The sequence below is a fragment of the Centruroides vittatus genome, unplaced genomic scaffold (assembly GCF_030686945.1).
Source record: "Centruroides vittatus isolate TY-2023 unplaced genomic scaffold, ASM3068694v2 contig_166, whole genome shotgun sequence".
In the NCBI taxonomy this organism is placed as follows: domain Eukaryota; kingdom Metazoa; phylum Arthropoda; class Arachnida; order Scorpiones; family Buthidae; genus Centruroides; species Centruroides vittatus.
In genome coordinates this window covers 526,724-544,852 of record NW_027121006.1, presented here as the reverse complement: position 1 = coordinate 544,852, position 18,129 = coordinate 526,724, and the positions used below count along the sequence as shown (strand labels likewise).

Here is an 18,129-nt window from a genome sequence, read left to right as displayed (position 1 = left end):
TAATAAAACACCAAACATAGTCCAAAACATTAGTTTGCCAGCAAAATCCTGTAAGGTTCCACATGTCAAAAATGTTTTTGAAAAGATCCAAAATAAATTCAAACAATTTAATATATGTATTGTACCAGTCCACACAAACACAATCCAAAAAAGATTAAGCAACAATATTATCATCATCAACATTTCGAAGAAAAACAACGTGGTTTATAAGTTTTCCTGTAGTTGTAACCACACTTACGTTGGCAAAACTGAAAGAAAATTAAAAGTATGCTTTAAAGAACACATCAATGCTAAAAAATAGAACCTTGAAAACTCTGCTGTCACTAAACACTGTGTATTCCATAATTGCAATATTAATAAAGATGTGTTAAAAATATTAAAAACCGAAACACTACCAAATGCAAATTTTACGAACATTTAAAAATTATCAAAATCTGTGATAATGTAATAATAAATGAAAACACAGGGGTACAAATAGATCCCATCTAGCACCCTTACTTAAACATCTGAAACTTATAGACAGCAGATAATACTTACATCATCAAAACCACATTGCTTCTGTAGTAGAGTAGTACATTGTACGAGATGACTGACTGCAAAAACATATGTAACCTTTCTTAAAACAGCTCTTACTTTTGTAACTGTAATCCTGTTTATAACTTTGTATTATATTTGTTTCCATAGTATTTACTTCACAATTAATTTCATTAAGCAACAATTTTAATCTCTGGTTACTATTGGTACAGAAACATAACACGCGTGAAAAATTCCAAAAAAGAAGTCATCCACAGATGAACAACAAAATAGAATGTACCTTTGAAGAATGTATAAAAAAGTAATTTTGAACTATTTTAATCCTAAACCCAAATGTTTGTAACAAAAAACTACACTAATTTTTGTAGACGCCCGTAAATCCACCAAACTGTAACAAATACGGCAGAAGAGGGACAGACAACCCGTCCGAAATGCCTACCGTCGTCGTAATAAACCCTCCGTCTACCCACTTCCGTGATTATTCCGACAACGTCGACAGCGTGTGGTAAGTTCTCCAAAGAGCCAAAACTTATTGTTCATAGTTTCATTTTGTAACATAAGGACAAAAAGCAAATTACCAACATAATTTTTAAGTTTCTTTAATGAATTGGATGTTTATGATTGAATATATCTAATTATATTTGATGCTTAGAATATTCTATAGAAAAACCTTAAAGTGTAACAATTTGATTAACAAACAAGGCCAACATAACAATCATAATTATTGATTTTTTTTTTGATAGTCTGAAACTGTGTTGTGACTCTTCGTTTCTTAAACACTATGTAGTGTAATAAATTATGCTCAAAAACTATATAAATAAAAATCTGAGCATGAAAATAAATGAAAATTGGCTGAAGGTATTATAAGAAGGATTTTGAGAAAATAAAAATAGTAAGTACATTTGCATATGTATCAAAATTTTTTTGAAAATTCCATTTTTAATAATTATTTTGTTAAAAATTATCTCCTATACAATAATAATTGCTATAATTAGATTAAAAATCTCGACGAAATAAACAAAAGTAAAAACTTAACTGTGAACTGGCCTTCTTAAGACGAAAGAATATGCTAATTGGTATGAAACTGCGTAGTAAAAGTGGTAGAAACAAGACGATAATTTAAGGTAAAGCCAGTGAGGATATATCTATTTGCGTTTTGTTTGGCATTATGATTTTTATATAAAACAGGTACATCATATTCATTCTGCAAATGTTATTATAATAAGAGAATTCATACCGAACCTCCTTTTATAGCAAAAGGTAGAATTCGAATTTAATTCGACACCACATTGCCTCTTAAACAAGGATAAGAAGGAACGTAGGTCTCGGGTATATTGTTTATTAATATATTTGTATCGATAATATAAAGACACGTAGATAAAAACTGAACAATTTTTAATACAAAATAGATGTTCGTAAAATCTCGTACTGGCGGTACATCCGCCTTTTAATTTCGTTGCCCAAAAAATGGAACGACGAAGGTACGTTTATAACGTATATGTGTCGTGCAGATCGTCGTATCTAGATAATAAATGTTATACTTATTATATTTGTTTAAATAGATATACAAAAACTGTGTAAACTGTATAAATACGTATTCGTCTACGATACCCACTTTATAAATAATTCCGAGGTATGTCCTAAAATATCTTAACCATTTATACGTATCTTTTAACCTTTTATGCATTGTATGTATTTTTTGTTAGATTTTAGTTGGCCGAAGAGGGGCATGTTATGCCCGAAACATGTATCAACTGAACTAAATAAAGATGATAGAATGCCAAGTGTTGGAATTTATTACACTACATAGTGTTTAAGAAACAAATAATTATTGATATAAATGTACACAGAGAAATCAAAGGGTGGCAGTGTTATATTTTTCAAAGAAACAATTACAAACTCAATTTTGTCTTACATGAATAGCATTTTCATTTGAAAGTATTAATAGGATTTATATAACTGAGCATTAAAACTTAAGAAAGTTTAAATAAGAATACTCCAATTAAAACTAAAATGACAAACTCTGACATGATGATATTTCTGCTCCTTACATTCTTCAGGCGCCAAGAGGGCCTGTTTTTGTGCCCAATTTTGTGCCCATCACAAGTTAACCAGATCAGGAACAAGGTAACGATTGGCAAGGGACAAGATTCCGACATCCGAGTCAGAAAACCCACAAAAATTTCTGAAAATCCCACCAGGAGGTGAGACAATCTCAAAGTTTTAAATTATTGTAATAGAGTTTTAACTTGAAACAAATGTAAAAATTTCTGAAAAAAAGTTAAAAGAAAATTACTTTTGTTCATTTTATCAATTTTATGTCAATATTACTTACGAATACCATTTTGATTTGTTATCAAACCTTAAATAGGACATACGATAACGTAGCAAAGATAAACTGTCCAGACTTTTATACAAATTTCGAATTAACAATTAAAAACAAATATAATTCATAGACCGTATTAGCTTATCAAAAAGCAAATATTTCAAACTATTTTATGCAAAGACACACATCACCAATTAATCATCAAGGTAACAAACGGGACATTCCAATTTTAAACACCGACATTGAGTGTTGAAACCGACAATTCGACGTCACCGACGACGTTCCAACTCGAGTACAAAGTGCTTAGTTCCCATAACTCCATCCTCGGCAAGACGGATTCCATTCAAATGTTGCACCATTACCCACAATTCATTGCAAAGTAGCGGTCGACATATCGGTCGAGCGTCGAGAGTGCCGAGCCGACACCGACGACGGCACCCGTTCGACGCCAAAAAAAGGAACGATTTTTAACAAACGTAGAGATCGGCACCGAGCCGGCATCGAAAATTGGAACGTCCCGAAAGATTATATAGCAGTAATTTTTAAAAATTCTTTTATGTAAATTGGGAGAAATAGACATCAACGTTCAAATTTTACTCACCAATTGGTGCAGAATTTCGTTTCTTCGCTCGCCTCGGCCATCTTCGGTTCGAAATATTCTACAACAAAATAATCCAAATATTAATATTTGAGGTTATCTAAAATTACTCGGTTCAATCAATACGTCAAAGTTAAATTTTCGGACGGATGCATCTTCAATCATTCAATCACTATAAATCAATATTCTCTGTATCTAAAATACGGTTTAACGATGCAAACGTTTACCCGTACGTAGTTTTAGCGTCAAAATCAGAACTAAAACATTAACGCCGACCATCACCACAAAAGAAACCGGCACACCGTCGGAGGACCCGGTACGACGACGGTTGGTCTTTTGACACCGCGGGCCGTCGGACCTCCGACCTCCCGCGACCTCACTTTAGTAACAAAGAGGAAAGATCGAGAGAAGAAAGCGACAAAGCATCGAGCCCAAAGACGAGACGCAGGAAAACGAAAATTCGGACAGAGTGCCAAATCTAATCCGGAGAAAAACGGCGCAGTCCGCCGGGAGAAATAACTCGGACGCGGTCGCACGGCATCGCGTCTCACGAAACTTCCGGGAAAAATTTTATCGATATATTTTACTCTTCTCCGACGACTCCGCGACTGCCGTCGTCGTCGGAGAAGAGTAAAATATATCGATAAAATAAAAGTAATAGTATTTAATTATCTCTCTTTACCCGGTAATATATTTCTGTTAAATTTAATACGATATTTTATTTTTTCCAATCAATTATTTTTTTAGTGTGGAAAAAAATCATTTTTATCCAACTATTCTTACAACATTCTGCATTTTTCCCACATAAAAATGTATTAATATCGAAATATATCTGTCAGTGTACGAAGATCATTGTAAATCGAAACACACAAATAATATCAATAAGTGCAGTTAATCGAGAAGCGAAACAGAAACCAGAATATTTCATAAAATTTAAATACTTTTCCGGGTCGTATTTTTGTATAAACGTACTTAATAATCCAGAGTGAAAAGGAAATGTAATACAAACAAGATTACTTCCCTCGAACGTCAAACAAACGGTTCGGAAACAAGACGAGCTTCGTACGTTAGGCTGGGAGCCAAAACTCCGTCTTTATTAATCATTATCGGTCGTATCGAGAAGCACAATATACATTATGGCCGGGACGGACCTTCGACGTGGTTTCGGTTGCGCGGGTCGAAGACGTGACTAATTTGGCAGGGAGGCAGCGGTCGGTTCGATAAGTACGAATAGGTATTTTACAGAGTAATTTTAAATTCTTCTTGGCATAGACGACATTGCGGAGTGTAGATACAGATACAAGATTACGCAACGACGATACACATCATCGACCAAAAATACTTTAGTTACGTTCAACTTCTCTTTTACTACGAGTTTACGCGCAATTTATTCGCCTTCACAATTAATTTCTCGCCCTTTCCGTCACGTGTTTACGCTTGGCCAAATCGACTAGTTTCGGATTAAAAAATAGACACGAGACCAAGTTTTAAATTTTAAAATCGTATTTTTTCGCAAATATAACCTCCCTCTTTCGTTCTCGCTCGATTTTAGTAACGTTTCAAACGAAATTCGGCGTAATTTAGCACGAATTTGCGATATTGTCGGTACGAGAAAGGAACCACTCACCTCCTCCTTCGGAACAAAATAATCCGCCGTTCTTTATCTGCCAACTCGGTCCGGCAGGTGGCGCGACGGGCCTGGCATCGATCACGTGGTTGTGTTTACGCCCGTCGGCGGAGGCTGCGCTTTATGGAGGCTGGACGACGTCTTTTGATAGTTAATGCCGACGACTTCGGTTATTGCGCCGGTAGGAACGAAGGGATAATACGCTGTATACGAGAAAATGGCGTCTCGTCCGTTTCTGTTTTGGTTAATGGAATGGCGGTCGAAGAAGCGCGTTTACTGCGATCTTTCCCCTTACATTCGCTTTCTGTCGGTAAGATACCGTGGTCTTTTTTCGTCGATTATTCCTATTATATTTCTTTTTTTGTAAATGGGAACAAAGCGTTTGTGATACATCGATGTAGAGCAATGATTCCCGAGCCGATGCGTGCGATCTGTGGATAAAAATCGACAAACACAATGAGATAGCCCTCCACCAGCACGTGATGTTTTTCCATCACTCGCTCATTTATTTTCTTCGTCGCGTAAATAAGGCTCGTTGGGACTGTCACCGTGTATTTTACTTAAATTAATCTAAACTAAACCAAACTAAAGTTGAAATTTAGAATGGCCTCTATTTGAAGAGAACTATGAGAAGTGCAGAATCTGCAGACCGAAGTGAACCTAATAACGTGATGACTTAATTATTTTGTTACCTCTGCCGACGATGTGCCGGCGAGGCGTTCCGAGAAAAGACCGCTTTGGTGCGTGCGTTCGACCGGACGTGAATTTGACGTTAGCGGAGTCGGATTTGTAACTTGTTTTGTTGTCGTATATTGTTTGTTACGAAACTCTCGATCGCCACGATAATGGTGACGGATAAAGAAACGAAAAGTGTAGGCGATACGATGCGAGTTACGTTCGGTTTGGATTTTCTTGTTTTTGTGGCAAATCCGGCGTTCGATGGCCTCGGCGCGTCGTTTGTTTTTGCGGACGACGGCTTTAAAAGCTCGCAAAGCTTAAAGGATATCCGAAAATGGCGCGTGGAAATTACGTACCCGTACCCGACGATCGCGAGCTTTTCGTTCGAAAAGATTCCGAATCGAAACGGCGGGAGACTAACGTCGAAAGACGCCGCGGTATTGCGGGAAGTGTCTAAAGCATCTTACTCGATGGCTATGAAAATTGCTAAACGTAAGAAGTTGCACGCTATTGCCGAGAATTTGTTGCTTCCGGCAGGAGGCTTTAGAAATTGTCGCATTACGAACGGAGAGGTGGCTGCAAATGCATTACGAACTATTCCGTCGTCAAATACTACGGTTTTGTGGCAAATCGACAATTTGGCTACGGATTTGAAAACGCGGTTAATTCGACGAGTAAAATAAAGTCAAATATTTGTGTTGCGACTCGACGAGTCAACCGATTTTTCGTCGCGGACTCGGCTTATTTGATACTCGAGATAAGCTGCGGAAGGAAACGTAAGAGACGAGTAACTGTTTTTTAAAACGATCCCGACGACTACTTTGGATAAAGACGTATTTGCTTAACGAATTTGTCTGTCCCGAAGGCTCGACCCGGATCGATCGTACGGGTTTATGCGTCGACGGCACTGCAGCTACGGCAAGGAAAAATAGCGGCCTTGTAACTCGAGTCTCTGGCAGTAAAATGACTTGCGCGTGAGACTGATAGAGTTAGAACCAAACGTCGGTTGTTTTGTGCAATTCAAAACAAGCTCAAATTTTACATTGATTTTTACAATTTGTGAAAATATGGAAAACGTTTTTTTTAATTTAACTATTATAACTTTATTCAGAAAGAATAAATTTCTTGTTGTACAGACAGTATGTACAGATATTACTCATTTTATTTGTGCAAAGTGCTGTAGGTAGGTATATTTATACCTTTTAGTAATGAAATTGTATTTTTGCTTTTTATTTTTAATCAAACTTTACTGATATTATTTAATTTGTAATAAGGCAACATTGCATGCAAGCCCCAATTGTGGAGGCACACTGTGTGAAAGGTCGGGAACTGTTGATATAGAGAATATGGTATAAATGCAGATACTGTACATTTATTGATGCGAATGTGACCAGGACATTATCAGAGCTGTAGACCATGCTCGCGTAGGAGTAATTTTCTTCTGTTTCTATGCCGTCGGAATTTTAAGACATCTCGTGACTCGGTTCGAGATATGTCTAAACCGAAGAAGTATGATTTGTTATGGCTGTTAGCGGAGTTAGATATGTAAAGATAAAAATTGAATTTTATTATCTGTGGCAAGCTTCGTCCTACGAAATGCTAATATGCCCTCCTCTGTTTCCAGTGTTTTTCTCGACTTTGATGTTAGGGAGATTGTAGAATGTGTTTGCATCTGGAGATTGGGTTTTGGGAATTCCTTGAGATTTCAGAATTTCAAAAGTTTGTCGAGGATCTGGTGAACTGGTAATTGACTCTATAACTATGATTTTTGCTCTGAAAGAAATATGTATTGGGATCTAATTTCCTCTCTCGAGAATGGCCGAAAACTTCTTTTTGTGAATGATGGGTTGACATTAGTGTTTTAGCTAACTCTGATGGGAAATCATAGATTACATTTTAGCAGATCTGCCTGTCAGACTATTTTCTTCAATAAAGGAATGGAATTTGATTGGATAAATCCATTACAAGTTTTAATATTTGATATATCTCCAGTTCTTGAATGGAGTATGTATGGTGCTTTTCTTGCAGGCTTGTGAAAGATCTCTCATGTACTTTCTAAGTAAGACTGTACATTGATGCAATGAAAACATCTTTATAAAAAATGGTTTTTTAAAATAAAACAGTGTAGTGGACTTGAATGAGTCAAAACATTGTGAAACAAAATATTTAGTTTTATGCATTTTGTTCCATTGTGTACATATACCAATCAAGCAAAATGTCTTTGTACAAAACTTTTTTTGTGTTTATGTGGTGATTGGCTATTGCAACTTTAACATTGTACTTCATACAACCACAGTGTTTTCTGATGATGAAAGTATACAATTCTTATGTCACAACAGATGCAGTTGTGTCAGGAATAACACAAAAAGTGTATTTAGATTCCCTCAATTATTCAAAACAGAATTGAAGAAAATACACTTTAAAAATTTCTTAAAGACAAAATCAAATTTGATTTTGTTTGATTAAGCTTTGACCATTTAATAACATTTAGAATGTAATCAATACAAATAATGATAAAATACAAAAATATGACACTAAGCTGTGGAAGAGCTACTAGTCTAGGTTTTTTATTTTTTTATTAATCGGGTACAAGTGATATGTACAATACTGTACATACCCAGTACCACTTAGCACAACTGGGTGGCAAACTATATACAGTCATCATTGTACAAAAAACATGTTAAATGCGCATAACAATAAATGCATCACGTGTGGGACTTAACACAATAAAGGGCTGGGTAGCTTCCCAGAAAACTGACAACATTTAGTATAATTTTTGCACTATAGTCTGTTTGAAATATAAGTCTGTAAGAGTTTTGAAGGACCTGTAGATTTGGTAAAAATATATGGCCAGGACAAATTAAACATTACAAAAAAATTCTTTAAAAAGATTCTTCTAAGACAATACAGTAGAGCATCGATTATCTGACCCTCGATTAACCGACTTATCGGTTAACCGACCGTGTTCTAGTCGGCAAATTCAAATGTCCGCTAGTGATGTGGCGCTACAATATTTGGTTATGTCTTGGCTACTTTAATATTATTTTTGTTAAATTTTTGCATGTTTTAGCTGGCAGCACTGGCTCAACCATGAAAGGAAGACTAGTATTTAAACCAGGCCTAATACACTATACTAATAATGTATTTTTTCATACTTTTCAGTTATCCGACCAACCCCAGTCCCCAATTGAGTCGGATAATCGATGCTCTACTGTACATACAAATGTGTCTATATTCTAATCCAGTCCTTTCAAATGCACATTTGAGGAATTAATAATTTTACGGGGGAGTCTACCTTTTTTATAGGCACGTTTAAATGTGGATGGGCAGGCTTTAAAGAAAGGTAGACTCCACTGTGAAATTATTAATTCCTCAAATGTGTGTTTGAAAGGACTGGATTGGAATAAAGACATATTTATATGTATCGTCTTAGTAGAATCTTTTCAAAGATTTCTTCATCTTGCAAAAGTCTTTTATTACATGGCCAATCTATATATTTGTAGCCTAAAATTTGCTGAAAGTCCTTCCTTTCTTTTTCGACTATAGGGCAGTCGAACAGGTAGTGGTTGCTTCCGTCGGTTTTATCACAAGTAGAGCACTTACCACTATCGGTAATTTTGAACCTGTGTAAGTAGCTTTGAAAGCAGCCGTGGTTCATTATAAATTGGGTTGTATTGTGATTGATTTCGAGCCAATTCATCTTGTAGATACTTTTAATGCCTGGTAAGTATGAGTAAGTTGTTTCATTATGGAAGTTGTCCCAAAACATTTGCCATTCTTTTAAAATATAGTTTTTTATTGTGTTCAATCCTGTCACAGGTGGTAATTTGCTGTATATTACGGTGTTTTCTTGGTTGGTGGCTGCCTTTGCTAATTCGTCGGCTCTTTCGTTGCCAATATTTCCCTGACGTCCTCTCTACCGATTAAGGGAGAAGGCATCATTTGAATTTTGTAACATAGTATTAATATTATTTGTAATTGGGTGAGTATCATTGTTCTGAATTATGTAAACAGCTGCTTGGCTGTCAGAATAGATGTTAATGTTATGATGTGGGTATTTAGCAATACAGTTTTCCACTGCAGTGGCAATAGCCAGCAGTTCTGCTTGTGTAACACTGCATGTATCATCTAATTTGAGTAGTTTGCTCTCAATTTCTGTATATTTATGATTTATTACATAACTGCCACCAACGTTATTGTCAATTTTAGACTCATCTGTGTATACGTCTATATGATTGTCTGTCAATGGTTCAGAGTAAAAATCTTTTCTTTTACTTGGGTTCTGGATAAGTGCTTAAGGGATCTTCCATTTGAAATTGTCTTTTTTAAGTCTCTCATCTCTGATGGTGATGTCGTTATCGTGTTTCAGTTTTCATTTTAATGTGTGGTATTTGATTTTGAGATTCATGGGGCTTTTCTAGCACTTATCTGGAGGCTGTTAGTAGGAGTCGTTCTGTAACCTTTGGTGAGAATCAGTAGTGCTTTCCTTTGGACTGATATTAGTTTCCTTTTATTTTTTATTTTGTGAGTGGCTTCTTTCCAAACTGGGCAGGCGTAGGTTATTATTGGAATAAATATCATGTTATAAATTGAGTCCATAGCACGAGAGTCAAGCCCTCAGTTGTTTTTAGTGACCTTAGAGAAAGATTGAAAGATTAACCTTGTTTTCTTACAAATGTTCTCAATATGTATGGTCCAAAGAAGCTTAAAGTCAAGTGTAATCCCTAAATATTTAATGTTTTTCTCTATTTTTATACTTTCTGACCCCATCCAAATTGTTGGTACTCTCTTGTACAAGTTTTGAGCACCTGGCTTGTTCCAGACAATTTCTGTCATTTTTTCCTGTATTGAAGATTAGCTTGTTTTTCTCTCCCCATTTGCTTATTTTTGACATAGCTTGCTTTCCTTTTCCTTTGAGTTCTGTTCTAACGTTACCTGTCAATAACACGAGTGTGTCATTCGCATATGCAATAATTTTGTCTCGTCCAATGTCCCGAGTCAAAAAATCATTGAAAGCAATGCACCGTAGAAGCAGCCCACAGGGCAAGCCCTGTGGACAGTCTCTGTCATACTCATTCTCAAAAGTAATATTTCCTGTTTTGATAGCAATAGTTCTCTCATGAAGGTGTTCTTTCATCAGTGGATAGATGTTTGTGGGTCATTGTAGTTGCTTGAGTCTATAAAGAATCAGTGGTTACCACACACTGTCAACTGCCTTCTGAATGTTTATACTAAGTCCAAAACATATTTATTTATGTCAAGTAGTCCTTTGATGATGATGACTGCCATAGTGATAGCATGAATGGTTGACCTTTGCTTTCTAAAACCATACTAATTGTCACTCAGTAGGTTATTTAACTCAAGGTGCCAAGAGAGTCTGTTTGTAAGCAGTTTTTCCATTACTTTTCCTAGTGCAGGTAACAGGGAAATTGGTCTGTAATCTCCAGATTTATTTACTTTAGGGACAAGTTCCAACTTGGCTCTCTTCCATTCCCTGGGGAAGATGCTGAAATGTAGGCAAGTATTGAAGAGGTAAAGAAGTGTTGAGTTTATATTCCAAATTTGTTTGATTATCTCTGGGGTAATTCTGTTGAGCCCGGGGGTCTTTCTGTTGTTCAGGTTAGTGATTACTTTGCCAACTTCTTCGAGCGTGAAAAAGGGTGTGTCAGGGGGTGTTAATATCTACGTTTATCTTGTCTCTGATTTCACTATGTATGTCGAGATCTTTATTTTAATTGTCTTCTACACATAATTTTTGAAATATAGCTTTGATGGTAGTTTGCAGATCATTTGTATGTTAATAAGAAGTAGAACTCACCGTGTATGGCATTACAAAATATTTTTCTTCCGAGTGCTTTCGACGAATGTATTTCCGTCATCTTCAGGCGAATAAGATATTTTTATATCGAACATGAACATTGTAGCTGCACCAATGTGTGTCCCCTTTCCAAAATTTTTGTAATATCGACTTTAAATAATTTAGAGAAACAAATTAGAACAAAAAATGTATCAATTAATTGTTATAAATCTCACAACATGCGAAGGAAAAGATGAGGGGATGCTCGTCGTTTCCCCCTTTTACGACGGTGTTATATGACAGATGGTATGCTATCCATGTCACATGGACACACATTATTCTTCATTGACAAGAGAGGAGAAGGACCAATAGATGACCAATCAGGCATTTTACAAATTACCTCACCTTCCTCTGGAACTAAAGTATGGTTGGTCAAAAACAAAGGAAAATAGAAAGAAGTGATGAAATTAATACAGAGTAAGACAGAATTGAAAGAGTGAGACAGAATTGAGAGTGAGAAAGGATTGGAAGAGTGAGAGAGGATTGAGACTGACTGGACTGGCTGGACAGGAGATTGACCAGAAAAGAGACAACCGACCCACTGAAGGACCTAGTGAAGGACCAAGTAAAGGAACAAGAAGACGAAAAGAAAGAGGAGAAGACAACTCTTTTCCCGGTATGTTGTGAGTCGCGCAGTTCGGATATCCCCCGTTAGGTTCTCCCCGCTTTATAGATAAGAATAGGCTAATTTCCTAAATCAGATTTTATAACGTTGTTCAGTACGTTGTTTCTTTTTTTGATAATAAACTACCTTTTTATTTGTATTTGACTTTACATTCATCCTCTCGAGAGGCTCATTCCTGGACTTCACAGTGACTCTTACCCTCGCGCCTTAACTATTTGTTTTTGTCTAAATCGGAGGCGTGTCCGACAAATCACACCCGGTGGCAGGACCCTACCCCGAACTTGCGCAATCGAATTTTTGACGGCCCCGACCCCCACAAAATGAAATACGTAGAGAATGTTTCTTTACTAATAAATAGCAGTCTTAAAGATTTTATTTTTGTTAGTAAAATAACATTAATTTTTAGGGAATAAAAACTATTATGGGCTTTTAAGTTTTCTCTGGATCCAGAGAAAAATAGCTTCTCCCTCTCGATAGTCAGAGAGCTGCTTTTTGAAAGCATCGCCATTTAAATATAAGAAACTATGGAAAGAAAACATGTTTCTACAGAATAATACGTTTCTTCATCACTGCTGTAAGAAGAGTTATGCAGCGCACAAACAACCAGCAGAAACAAAAATCCTTCTATCCATATCCAATATCTGTTCTAACCAGTATCTTTGTGTCCAACTAGCACTACTATTTGGTACTGATCTGAGAAATGGAAGAAATGAAATTTTAATGTATTTTAATGAAAATTTATTGATATTTTATAAATAGTTAATTAATTACACAAGAATAAACTATAATAGGCTTTTTGCTGGAGTTTTAAATTATAAGTATTCTTAGTATCATTTTATTTACTTGATAGGTTTGCATTTTAACATAAGTGAAGGTTGTCCTCTCTCTCCTGTTTCTTCAATTCCTAGTTTGCTGGACAAAGAAAATCATTTTTTAGGAAAATTTTCTTTCCATCAAGCTTCTATCAAGGGTGAAATTATTAATGAAGAGGTAAATCTGATTAAGTTTTTTAATTTAGTCTCAGTAGAAATAAAATAGTAAATTATTTATAGTTTCATAGCAAATATATTTCATTTGTTAGAATAAATGTATAAAAGACTTGCAACCATTTTCTAATACATTAATGATTAATTAAATACTTTAAAATAAATTAAATTTACAGATATTTGAAAAATAAATGGCTTGGAACAACATATGAATCCATCAAACAAAATGTTCTGAGATGTGTTAAATCTGCATAAAGTACAACTATATACAAGGAGAGGGAAAAATAATAAAAATAATTGATGAAATCTTGCTATTTACTAATTCGTTAGTGAATAGCAAATTAATTGTTGGACTAGAAAGGTAGGCGAGCGAGTCAATACAATGAATCGAATCGGTTTTTTGACGGGTCGACTCGATATTTGGCCGTTTCGATATTCTCTGTTTTGTTGGATTAACTAAAAAGAAAATAAGGAAGCAGAACATATACTAAGACCCGAAGGTATATTCTCTCAAAATCGACTCAGCTTAATTTTATGGTAAAATGCTTGTCATTTCAACTTCTCAACTAATATTTAAATCTCCAAAATATTTCTTTTGCATCGAGTAACACAAAAACAGTGACTATATGTCAATAGGCTTATAAATTTGAAAGATATATTACAGAGTATAGCAGAAAAATAAAATTTACTTATTATTAAAATTAAATAGTAGTTTTCCAATAGATCTAGATTTACTTTGCCGAAGAAGTTACGGCAGAAATTCGGAAGTATTTTGATTTCTTTACTTAGGGAGATATTTCGGAAGAGTTTAATCCAATAATCAGGGTTTTTCTACCGTAGGATTTTTATAAAGTAGAATTTTCTTTATGCCCTTTGTGGAATTGGATCTGCATCAAATGAAGGATTGTTCTTTTGTTTGTGTGGAAAAACTTGTATTGTTATTGAAAATGAAGATATATCAATCATTTAAAAATCGTAGGAGGTTAGCATTTTAGAAACTTGTATGCAAGGGATGATAGGATAATTTTTACTTTTCTGGCCGTTATATATAACAGAGGAATCGGTGTAGCCGTCGGTCAAAAAATGATCCCGCCCCAAATTTTTGCATTTTTAAACTCGGGTCGCCTCGAAATGTCGAGATACGCAAAAGATTCGGGTTTTTTTCTGTATGTACGAATGTTAAGATGTATGGGAGGTACGATTTTGAACGGGAGCCGGACGGTTTAACACGGGAGTTAAGCTCGAAATGGTCGAACTAAATCGGTCGGTACACATTCTAACATCTATGCTCTTCTCTATGTTTCGAAGCTTCCCAAGTCCAAAAGAGTAAAAATCTAAGAAAGTCATTTTTTGACCGATCGTGAAAATGTTTGCTCCATTACTTGTTCTGTTGGTTTTTGATTTCTGTCATTGCTTTTATCAAGTTTATTCAGCTTTTAGTGGTTGTTTTACTAAATTAAAATTAATTTATTATAATTATTAAGTAATAAACACACTTTATGCTGGAAGTAGATTATAAATATTACTTACAAACACAAAACTTCGGTTCGTAAAACGAAACGTCGAAGGGAAACAAACATTTTCGATTGCCTCCAGCAACCATCTTCACGTTAAAAGAACAGATTTGGAAATTACTTTTTACGTCGCAATGTAACCGCACAATTGTCGACTTCTAATCGGACATCGTTCTATTTATATTTTAAGTTATAACATTCCGTCTCGTGTTCCATTCCGAATCTTTTCTTTTAACCTAAATACGGTTGCTCGAGGCAATTGAAAATGTTTGTTTTCCTTCAAAGTTTTGTTTTACAAACTAGCATTTTGGTTTCTGTAAGTGATATTTATAATTATAATTATTAAAATTATTATAAGACAGTAGCTTACCTGTCTCCCTCTAGACAAATTACTTCTTACATAATTATTAACTTAGCCTTATTATAGCCTGATAACATGGTAGATAATCTGGCTTTAATCAAAAATTTGGTTTGTGGAGTTGTTGTTTAAAGATTATTAGGCTTGTCATCTTTGGCTGTTTAAAAAGGTAGGGTATTGTTTAACAAAATACCATATAAACTATTCCCCGAAATTTACAATCAAAAATACTACACCTCTCACTTAATTTAGTGGGAATCCGCCAACTTGGCAACATTGATTACCGGTGATGGCAATGCACTTAAATGTTTTGATTAGCAGTCCAATTTGTGTTTTGCTGCATCATTAACAATTGACTCTATGCTGCCAAATTCATTCATTTATGTTTCATCAAATTCTTCTTATTTCTAATAATATGGCAGTCTCCTTAATCTAACATCATTCCATGTAATGTCAGATTACTAAGATTTTACTGTATTGTATTAAAATGTTTAATATCAAATAAATAAATCTTAGTGTTATAATCAGAACAGAATCCATAGGTTTGTATAACATTTTCTGAAGGAATGCCAATAAGTTTTTATACTTGGTTACATTTTTATCAGATCTAGTGTAGCATAGATTTTCTTAATTATTTATAAAGAAGATACAAAGTTTTTTAATGTACAAATTAGTGTAATTCCATACATCTATGCCTCTTATCAGTCTGTAGTATGTAACGGCAACAATCGGGTTTCAAATCGTATATGTTGATTTCTGCCATTTTCTCGTGTTATTTGATATTTGATAAACTAAAAATAAGCATTTTTATATCTAAAAAAGGTGGAGAGAGAACTGACAGCTCAAGTAAATCACTTTAAGCTTTTGATGGATCGACCTCCGACCCACGTGGACGGTCACCAACACGTTCACGTTTTTCCGGGTGAGAAATTAGCATTAGAATTCTGTACTTAAAATTGAATCATATTCATTCTATTATTTCAGGTGTTAGAGATGCTTTTGCAAAAGTTTTACGAAATGAAAACATAACTTGGACCAGGATGCCAATTGATAATCAATTAGAGAAATGCGACTGGATTAATGCCGAAAGGAAAAAATTTTATAACGACGTTGTTATAATGGCAAAAGAATCTTCTAAAATATTTAAAACTAACAATATAAAGTGAGTTTTTACATTATAAAATATATATATATACTATGGATGAAGTACCGGATGCATATAGTGCATGTAATGCATTAATTTTAAAAATAAAAATGTCATTAGTGATTTTAACAGTTAAAACAGTTTAAAATTAGTAAATAATTTGATTTTAACATTAAAATTCATTAATTTTGCAATTAACTTTTTTAGCTTTACCGAGAGATTTATTGGAATGTGTTGCATGGGAAAGGATATGACACTGCAGCGACTTAAGAGTGCCATTTTGGATTACAAACGTGGGGAAGAATGCCACTCGTGCGAAATTATGGTTCATCCCGGTTACGCGGCTCTGCCGGGTATCGGAGGATGCGGAACGGGGCCCGACGATTTCGCCCTCTCTCCGGAAAGGGAACACGAAATGAATATTTTGTGCAGTCAAAATTGGAAGGATTTAATTAAAGACATAAATGCAGAATTAGTTTGTTTTACACAAATTTTGCCAATTAAAGATAATTTATAATTCGTCAATCTCCCTTGGGCTGCCGAGAAGCATTTATTTAGTATACACAAACGTTTTCGGCCTAATGTATAGGCCGGCGTCGGATGACTGATATTTGGAACATAATTTGTAAGCCGATAATTTGTAATTATGGTATAATGTATAAATTTGTAAAATAATCACAAATGAATTATTGGAAGAATTTCAAGTTATAATTTTATTATCAATTTATACTTTATACTTCAACTTATTACTAAGTTTTATTTTTATATCAAATTCATTTGAGTAGTCCTTATTTACAAAGTTGCAATATTTGGATATTTATGTTGACCGGATGCCAAGCAATAAGATATCTTTTTGTCGTACGGATCTAAGTTTGTATTTCGCTCGGTTCCTCGTAATTTATCGTAAATCGAGTGGATTAGAGCCACGGTTCTTAATCTGTAGTCTGCGCAACAAGGGTGCTCTGCGAAGCCACTTCGAGTGTTCTGCGAAAAAATCAAATATACAATTAAAAATTGTTGCAAAGGAAAAATCAATAGAACGTATAATAATTTTTGTACGGGAATGTAATCTGCAAATGCCAACGATGCCATATACTAGACCGAGTGCGCTCTCGATTTCAAAAAGGTTTGTACCCCCGCTTTAAAGTCGGCGTAAGTGTTCTGCGGAAAAAAATGTAAAAGTTTAGCGTTTCCCGACTTTAAAAAGATCGAGAACCACCGGATTAGAGTATTGTTTTTCCGTTCTTTGCTCACGTTCACTAATTTCGTTTTGCCAAAATGGATGTAGATTATGTCAAATGTTACACGTAGAGAATCGTGTTAATAATCGGTCAAGAAAACCGGAGTTCGGTTCTCGTATAGGATCGACTCTATTCGGGTTCCTTTCCGAGAGCTTTTTTAATACATTTTAAGTTTTGACCGAATCCGGTCTCGTATCGGCTAGTCGGGCGTAAGCTTCTAGGCTATATTGCTCCGTGGTAAAGTGCGACGTATTTGTCACGTAATAGTAGTCGTACGCATTTACGTCGGCCATTACGTGGAGAATAATGCCTTTCGGGAGGTCTTTTAAGGGTAACCGGCACCTACTTAGACGTTGTACACGTAGAGAAAACCTAGAGAACTACGTGGCTAGCCCGTCCGAGCGAGGCACAAACCCACAACCGAACCGCCGGCATTCGGAGAACGGAACCACTCGTCCACCGGTGGGTATTTCGAACTACCGACGCTTTAGAGCACGGTCGTCCGGTAACAGTTAATGATAAATGTATTTAGAATCCAGGATTAAATAGGGAGCGTGATAGAAGTTCCCGAAATTATATAAATTGCTTTATTAGAACAATAATTAATAAAAACATACTTCTAAACATTTTTATATCTGAAG

General features: G+C 35.2%; 2 protein-coding genes across 3 annotated transcripts in view; one reads left to right on the top strand and one right to left on the bottom strand.

Moving 5' to 3' along the window:
- LOC136968936 (TRAF-type zinc finger domain-containing protein 1-like) overlaps positions 1 to 5,155 on the bottom strand; it is a 57,801-nt gene extending 52,646 nt beyond the window's left edge. For both annotated transcript variants that reach the window (XM_067263004.1, XM_067263005.1), the window contains exons 1-2: positions 5,086 to 5,155; positions 3,462 to 3,519 (exon numbers count right to left, since the gene is read on the bottom strand). In XM_067263004.1, coding sequence (XP_067119105.1) covers positions 3,462 to 3,502 — 41 coding nt within the window. In that variant the 5' untranslated portion in view covers positions 3,503 to 3,519; positions 5,086 to 5,155. The remainder of the gene's footprint in view (positions 1 to 3,461; positions 3,520 to 5,085) is intronic.
- On the top strand, positions 5,156 to 16,945 carry LOC136968938 (carbohydrate deacetylase-like). The gene is made up of 5 exons (XM_067263009.1): positions 5,156 to 5,395; positions 13,096 to 13,235; positions 15,926 to 16,025; positions 16,088 to 16,265; positions 16,455 to 16,945. The coding sequence occupies exons 1-5, from the start codon at positions 5,209 to 5,211 to the stop codon at positions 16,762 to 16,764; spliced, it is 915 nt and encodes a 304-aa protein (XP_067119110.1). The 5' UTR covers positions 5,156 to 5,208; the 3' UTR covers positions 16,765 to 16,945.
- Positions 16,946 to 18,129: the final 1,184 nt, after the last annotated feature.